General features: G+C 40.6%; 2 protein-coding genes across 5 annotated transcripts in view; both read right to left on the bottom strand.

Moving 5' to 3' along the window:
- cpne2 (copine II) overlaps positions 1–5,390 on the bottom strand; it is a 53,676-nt gene extending 48,286 nt beyond the window's left edge. Inside the window, exon 1 of the mRNA XM_004564594.5 lies at positions 5,144–5,390. The gene's annotated coding sequence lies outside the window, so the exon portion shown is untranslated. The remainder of the gene's footprint in view (positions 1–5,143) is intronic.
- Positions 5,391–6,496: 1,106 nt separating this feature from the next.
- nlrc5 (NLR family, CARD domain containing 5) overlaps positions 6,497–8,708 on the bottom strand; it is a 39,209-nt gene continuing 36,997 nt past the window's right edge. For all 4 annotated transcript variants that reach the window (XM_012922857.3, XM_012922858.3, XM_012922859.3 and 1 more), the window contains 2 exons: positions 8,538–8,621; positions 6,497–8,432 (listed from right to left, as the gene is read on the bottom strand). In XM_012922857.3, the coding sequence (XP_012778311.3) occupies positions 8,351–8,432; positions 8,538–8,621 (166 nt within the window). In that variant the 3' untranslated portion in view covers positions 6,497–8,350. The remainder of the gene's footprint in view (positions 8,433–8,537; positions 8,622–8,708) is intronic.

The raw sequence follows: 8,708 nt of genomic DNA, 5'->3' as shown, positions 1-8,708 counted from the left end.
GCTGACAGCAACACAACAGTGTATAAATGTCTGGGAACTGAGGAGACCTGCTGCTGGACTTTTGGGAGAGGCAAGCCATCCCATTTTTGTTTGATATAGGATTCTAGCTGCTCAGCAGCACTGGATCTCTGTTGTATGTTTTCTTTGCACTAAATTTTTCCAACAGCTAAATGGTCTGGACTGTAGGCAGGTCAGTTTAACACCCGAGCTCTTATACTGTGCTGTTGGAGTAGCTGTGGTTGGGCTTTATCTTGCTGAAATATGCAAGGCCTTGCCTGAAAAAGGGGTCGACTGGATGCAGCCATATGTTGATCTAAAACCTGTATACATCTTTCAGCATGGGCACATTGCTAACTCCATAGGCACTAATGCACCACCCTAACATACAAGATACAGGCTTTTGACTCGAGTTGGTCCAAGGTGCAAGCTTGATGATCCCTCTCCTCTTTGGTCCATGTTTTCCAAACAGAATTTCTGTGTTAACAGGCAGCGATTCCTGGAAGTGTTCCCGAGCCCTTTAGATGATTTCCATGACAGAATGGTGCCCACTTTACAGTGGGGCAAAAAAGTATTTAGTCAGCCACCAATTGTGCAAGTTCCCCCACTTAAAATGATGACAGAGGTCAGTAATTTGCACCAGAGGTACACTTCAACTGTGAGAGACAGAATGTGAAAAAAAAAATCCATGAATCCACATGGTAGGATTTGTAAAGAATTTATTCGTAAATCAGGGTGGAAAATAAGTATTTGGTCAATAACAAAAATACAACTCAATACTTTGTAACATAACCTTTGTTGGCAATAACAGAGGTCAAACGTTTACTATAGGTCTTTACCAGGTTTGCACACACAGTAGCTGGTATTTTGGCCCATTCCTCCATGCAGATCTTCTCGAGAGCAGTGATGTTTTGGGGCTGTCGCCGAGCAACACGGACTTTCAACTCCCGCCACAGATTTTCTATGGGGTTGAGGTCTGGAGACTGGCTAGGCCACTCCAGGACTTTCAAATGCTTCTTACGGAGCCACTCCTTTGTTGCCCGGGCGGTGTGTTTTGGATCATTGTCATGTTGGAAGACCCAGCCTCGTTTCATCTTCAAAGTTCTCACTGATGGAAGGAGGTTTTGGCTCAAAATCTCACGATACATGGCCCCATTCATTCTGTCCTTAACACGGATCAGTCGTCCTGTCCCCTTGGCAGAAAAACAGCCCCATAGCATGATGTTTCCACCCCCATGCTTCACAGTAGGTATGGTGTTCTTGGGATGCAACTCAGTATTCTTCTTCCTCCAAACACGACGAGTTGAGTTTATACCAAAAAGTTCTACTTTGGTTTCATCTGACCACATGACATTCTCCCAATCCTCTGCTGTATCATCCATGTGCTCTCTGGCAAACTTCAGACGGGCCTGGACATGCACTGGCTTCAGCAGCGGAACACGTCTGGCACTGCGGGATTTGATTCCCTGCCGTTGTAGTGTGTTACTGATGGTGACCTTTGTTACTTTGGTCCCAGCTCTCTGCAGGTCATTCACCAGGTCCCCCCGTGTGGTTCTGGGATCTTTGCTCACCGTTCTCATGATCATTTTGACCCCACGGGATGAGATCTTGCGTGGAGCCCCAGATCGAGGGAGATTATCAGTGGTCTTGTATGTCTTCCATTTTCTGATGATTGCTCCTACAGTTGATTTTTTCACACCAAGCTGCTTGCCTATTGTAGATTCACTCTTCCCAGTCTGGTGCAGGTCTACAATACTTTTCCTGGTGTCCTTCGAAAGCTCTTTGGTCTTGGCCATGGCGGAGTTTGGAGTCTGACTGTTTGAGGCTGTGGACAGGTGTCTTTTATACAGATGATGAGTTCAAACAGGTGCCATTCATACAGGTAACGAGTGGGGGACAGAAAAGCTTCTTACAGAAGACGTTACAGGTCTGTGAGAGCCAGAGATTTTCCTTGTTTGAGGTGACCAAATACTTATTTTCCACCCTAATTTACGAATAAATTCTTTACAAATCCTACCATGTGAATTCATGGATTTTTTTTTCACATTCTGTCTCTCACAGTTGAAGTGTACCTCTGGTGCAAATTACTGACCTCTGTCATCATTTTAAGTGGGGGAACTTGCACAATCGGTGGCTGACTAAATACTTTTTTGCCCCACTGTAAATGCAGTACCAGAGGATTACAGGCATTAAATAATGTTTTCCAGACTTGTGCACAGAGATTTCTCTAGATTCTCTTTTGATGATATTATGTACTGTAGGTGAGGAGATATTCAAAGTCTTTGTAGTTTTATATTGATTCTGAAAAATGCTGAAAATTGTTCCACAATTTGTGAAGATAGTTTTTTGCAGATTGTTGAACCTTGTCCCATCGTTACTTGTTCTTTTTATACCCCATCATCTTACTGACCTGTTGCCACTTAACCCAATTAGTCAGAAAATGTTCCTCCAGCTGTTTCTTTTTAGTGCCACTTACTTTAACGGCCTTTTGTTTTTTTAAAATGTGTTGCTGTCATCCAATTCAAAGTCATCTTAAAATGACACATTTTCTCAGTTTAAACATTTGATGTTTTCTACATGCAACTGTGAATAAAACATGTGTTTATGAGCTTAACACCGGTGAACACAGGTATATCTGATAAAACTAAGTTATGGTCCTGTTCTATTTAGCATGTTGATGCCATTCTTGTCAGTGAGCATACACAATGCCAGCACCTCATCCAAATGGAACAGAGCCATAATTAGAGTTATTAATTACACCTGTGTTTACCCTGAGCCAAAATGGCTGCTCAGTAAATGGACAATTAATTAGACCAAACTAAAACAGAGTGCAGGTACAGAAACTGGCTGAAACATTACCGAGGCTTAAAATGACAGAAACAGATGTGCAGAGATTTTCCTGTTAGGCTGTCATGAAAAAAAGATAAACAGCCAATATCAATATTATTCATAACCTATGGTCACCATCAGCTCAAAAGTGTCTGCCAGTGCCACGAAGAGTGAGTAAATAAATGTGCTACTCTCATGTAATGTAAATGTAAAACTGTAGGTTGCTGTTACATACACACAGATGGCTGGTGTCCAGGATAAACCGCAGTTTCCTTGACGTAACTCTAACAGACAAGCCTGTGCATGTGCTCATCTTACGCTGTATCCAACCAAATCCTAAATTACTGGAGACACCGCTGAGGAGAGAACACGAGATGCTCCCAACACCCTGGGTGTCTGTATCTGTTGCCACGCAGAGAGCACAATTACAGAAATCAGTGTTTGACATTTGTCGAATGGAAGTAACATTTTAATGTCACAGTTTGTTTGTTTTTTTAAGTTGTTTGACATATGTGATATCTAACGAAATGAGTGGAAGTTTACCCAGATAACAGAATTAGTAAATCCCCATTACATCAGATCACCTTGAGAATTCGGCTTAATCACACAAATGGTTCTGTTTGGCTAAAAATACCCAATGAGTACAAATAAAACAACACTGGTGTAAAAAAAAATCCACTGGGGGCATTATGAGAGTCATAGTTACCCTGTGATAAACCCAATGATACCCAGGATTAAGCACTGCAAAGACACACACACACACACACACACGCTGCCCTGAGCCCAGATCAAAGCCATTACCTCTAAACTAAAGAAGCCTCAGGCTAGGAACGGAAAAAACAGAAAGAGGGAATACACACACACACACACACACACACACACACACACACACACACACACACACACACACACACACACACACATCTTGAAACAATTGCTGATTTTAGTAAAAAATGTTGTGAATATATTCTCAGTGGTATTGCATTTGAAATAATTCCCAGGTGGCTTTAAGGACAATACAAACAGCACCGCACCCGTGTCCAGATCAGTGGTTTTGTTCTCACAGCGGCATGCTAAAAGGATGCTGTCTGTTGCTAAGATACTAATGTGTCATAAGCAGCGTGCTCCTCCCGCTCAGCTCCACTGTGATGTCAAACTGGTAGTGGTGATGCACTGAAAATACCAGTGCAACATTTTCATTCACTCGCTTTATCATTCATAGGTGCGTGTTTTGACTGGCTCAACTACTTTTACTCACTCGCTCCTTGTTTATGGTCTCAGTGGCAGTCTCCTGTATTTATAGATGCTATTAACAACTCCAGTGAGAGAAGGAGCAGAGAGTGGGATAAATCCAGCTTTAAGCTGACACCTGCTCTATCCCTTATATAGAAGTCTGAATGATTAAGAATAAAAAGACATCACAGATTGCCAAATAGCATTATCAAAGAAAACATGGCTTCATGAAGTATGCTACAATGCACCAGAGCAGCTTTAAAAGGTGTGCAGTATATTGCTCAAGTGAACTGTGCTGCACTTTAACTGGATTCAGGATAGGTCCGCAATATTTGAGACATGGGGGGGGGGGGGGGGGGGGGGGGGGGGGGGTGAGCAGGATGAATGTTTTCTAAAAGCAACTGAACCTCACAAAACTGCATGTTTCTTGTACTGTGGCTCTAAAAGACCTAGAGCTGCTATTGCATCATTTTTGGCTACATGATGCACTTTGTGTATGAGTGCACTGTAGAAAGAAAACACAAACAAAATCCAGGTCCAGGTGCAGGCCTCTGACTGTACTGACCGTGCCAAAAAGCTTCACACCTGCTCACACCTGCAGGATGGGCAGGCAGCTTAAAGTGACTGACTGAGGCGGAAAAAGCATGGAAGCAGATGCCAACTTGTTAATACTAGCGGAAGGATCAGCACGCTTTAAGTGTAATTACAAGACCGGTGAGCCATATTGGTGCCAAAGTGGCCAACATCAGTGAAGAGTAGACTCCAGATCTGAATGAAGGAGAGAGATGTGCCAACTTGACCATTAAAACTCTCTTTCACACACACAAACACAACACCTGTCTATTCTGTACCATATTTCCTGTGATATTTTTTTGGTCCTACATGAAAGGTGCTCGTCAAAACATGACATCTTCCCCACATCCTTCCGTAATTAACCTCCAAGAGAAGCACACCGACTGTACATTTTGGCTGCAAGGGTTATTTTTGCGTCTTAGAAGCTCCCCGGTTCCCCTTTGACTCGGGAGCTGCTGTCAGATCTCTTCTTCTAATGTAAACCCAACAGGAAAATGTGAAACCGACTCACCTCGGTAAATGACGAACAACTTCTCCGCCGCTTTTCACTTAAAAAAATCTTTAAGTGCTGCGCACAGTAAAGAGAGAGGAAAAGCAGAGCCAATTTTCCTATAAAGGAGTGAAAGCTGAGGTTAACATTTTTTTTATTATTAATTTTTTTTTTTAACCGGAGTATCCTGGAAGGCGCAACAGTGTGTGAACACAAACCATCCTCGTAGCCTGGACTGTGCTCTCTGCGCCCGGCCACTGAAGGACGGAGTTTAATAAAGCCAACAGTGGTGGCCTCACAGCGGAAGTACGACAAACCCACTCCCAAAACAAAAGCGGAAGAGTCAAGCAGAAAAAACTACTTCCGGTTAGTCATTCATGAGCGATCAGTGTCTATGTTTTCCATAAAATTACAGAACAGGGAAAAGATGCATGTTTTTATACCCTAGTTAATACGGGGAATGCATTTATTCCACATTTAAAACATTTATTATTTTGATTTTTTTTTAATTTACTAAGTACTTAGTTTATCTCTAAAACATGACTTTAATCTTCTTCCTTGTGAATAGTACAGACACCAGGCCCCAAGTTTGTTAACTTTCTTTTAACACTACAGCCACATTAGATGTAAAATAAGGCTATTTACAGTACTCAAAAGCACGAAAGAATCAGCACTTTAAAGCATTATTTTGAAAGTATTTTTTGCTTCTGCTAAACGCAGCAAAGCCAAAGCATGTACATCTGCATGCGCAGTATTTTATGTGTTATGTATTCAGTCTTATTGTAGTTTCCATTGTTATTTAGTTGAATTTCAATAAAATGTAAATTACCCTTGTAAAACTTGACATCTTTAGTCACATTTGCATGTTTTTATGTGCTGCGTGTAAGCACGCCCACAGTTTCAGAGTCTCGTTGATCCTGGGGTATACACAACATTTTTCTGATAATTTCATATGAACATTGTGCAAGAATAGCAAGCAAAGCAAATCCATCTTCTACGGAGAGAAATTTGCCTCCAAAGGGTTGCAAATGCGTACGATATGATCCACAAGCGTAAACTAACCTTCATAAATGTTTACAATGATTTGTGTCTAACTTTTTAAGGACTCACGAGTGCTTCAATCCACACACAAACACCTGAAGTAAAAGGACCCAAGTTTTGGTAATCCTCATGCAGCCCATTCTGCAGTACCACTGTTAACCACAAGAGGGCGGAAAGCGAACATAAATGATAACATTTCACTGACGTCCACAGCTGCGAACGCAGCTGCTGGTGCCGCTGACAAGGAAACAGGAGAGGTATAAATTGTGCTTTCCACAATGAGCAGGACGTAAGATGACCTAATCTACACCAAAACGATGTAAAGACAAAGCATAAAGCAATCAGGTATCAACTTTTAATTGTTGACATTGAGAACAAACCAGAATTTTTTTAAGTTGTATATTATAGTTGAGGTGCATATTTTTGTATTAGACTTTATTTAACTGGCATGTATTGCTAGAGCAGATTTTGCTGAGTTTGTGTCTTGTTGATCTGTTTAAATTTAACATCATACTTTATAAAACCGCTGACATAACAAAAAATAGAAACTCAATTTAAAGTTTTCTAATTAGCAGGTCACATCTTAATGCAACTCATAGTCAGGGAATATCAAAAGTATCTGCAATTTTTCTGTCAAGCGCAACCTGCACACAAACCTTTCAAAAACTATATTTAACAAATAAGCAATTTTAAATCCTTTCAGTAAGAGCCAGTGTTGCTCCAAAAATCAAAGGAAAAATAAACAAAACAACACAAAAAAACGGACAATTACACACAGGAAAAGAGAAAGGAATAAGGTGCATTACATTCAGAAATCAAAGCATCAACATGACTTTAGAAAGTCAGAAATACAACTGGTGCGACCTGCAAAAATTACAGTATCTTCTTTTGGTCACAAAGCAAATACATTCCTATAAAAATGTTTCTTTTTAAAAATTTTAACCCTGATTCAATCACAGCTCAATAAATACATACAATTTCTTGTGTCCTCCTATGATAAACAGCAGAAATAAATACGCACATTGGATAGAGACCACGACCTAGAGTCACCATAGGAGCAGGTAACTCTTCTTTTACTGTGACTTTGTGATTTCTTGTGTTTTCAGTAATGTGGCCTCTAATTATTGTAAACATTCCACAATGCAAATTGACTCCTCGTATCAGAGTCTGCAAAGATATATTCATCATTTCCTCACAGGAAAATAACACAGTGTGGCCTTTATTTTCACAGCAGTTTGGGAGCTCAGTGGTGTGCTACTGAAAGGCGGGGCTCAACACAGGTTTAGTGATTTCACACTTTTTTAAGTGCATACATAAGTTAGTGTAATCTTTTTTTAAAAGCCATCTTTAATGTACTTTGTGATTTTTTCTAATTTTATTGTAACAAGTTTGAAATGATCATGTCATATGGGAAATACTGTAGTCCCGTTATAACAGTAAAATATTATCTGTTCAATTCAGTAGGGAAGAATTTAGTCATGAGTTTGATACATTAGTTAAAAGTGAACAGGCGGGACCTGCTTTGTTTATGTGTGTGTTTTTCCTTTCTCCCAGGAATTCAATGATAAAACAGGAAGCAGCTGGCCAGTCTCTCAGCATCACTCACTTGGGTGTCCTCGCCCACCTACTCGCCTGCCTGGGAAGGTGATGACAGTATACCCTCTACCGTAAAAAAAACTAATTCTACTGCTGATTATTACGACTGATTACAAAAGTAAGTGTGTTATTTCAGTGGCTTTGAAGAAAACACTTTTTGTTCAAAATCTAGTGTGGTGTTCTACTGATCAGCTGAGCGTGCCACCTCTCCCAATTTGTGTCCATAAACCTCTTTGTGTGCTCCCCTGTTAATCTGACAGCAGCTTTTGAAAAAAAGGTTTCAGTGGCTTCCACCCGTCTCCTGCTTTGTGAAACCAAAGGCCAATCAGTGCAAAGTCAGGGATTTAAATAGTTTCAAAAATACATTATTTCTTCTTGTTCTAACAAACTTATTTCAACTGTACAGCCGTGTTTCAATAGAGCAGCACTTAGAAAAAAAACCCCAAAACACTTCAAGCAAAAAAAAATAAAAAATAAAATTCTCACAGATTTTTAAGTCAGTGTTGGCAGAAAAAGTACTGGACTGTTCGTCTGCACTGGTGCTGATGAACTGGAATTGTGCTTCTCAACTGTCAAGCAGTGCAGATCATATCAGGTGGAAGAGAAATTCATCCTTCTGTCCCTTAGACCGAGCCTATGGACATCACCGTCAGAGATTTTGTTCTTCCAGAGTCTGAAACCAAGTTCAATAACTTATAAAGGCCAGAACATTACCACAACATTAGAAATTAATAAGGTTTCCTTGGATAATGCAGGTCTAGCAGTGCAGGAAGTTTACCTGATGAGTTGCAGAGCAGGGCAGAACCTTAAGGCCTTAAGCAGGGCCTCCGCTCCAGAAACACTCAAGCTGTTGCACTCGAGACTGTGAGAAATAAACACTTAATCTCTCATGTACTGAGACAAGAGTTGTTTTCCTTATTGGTTTTATAAATATAAGAAAGCCTAAATG

The sequence above is a fragment of the Maylandia zebra genome, linkage group LG7 (genome assembly GCF_041146795.1).
Source record: "Maylandia zebra isolate NMK-2024a linkage group LG7, Mzebra_GT3a, whole genome shotgun sequence".
NCBI lineage: Eukaryota > Metazoa > Chordata > Actinopteri > Cichliformes > Cichlidae > Maylandia > Maylandia zebra.
The sequence above is the reverse complement of the archived record's forward strand: the minus strand, read 5'-3'. Positions and strand labels throughout refer to the sequence as shown.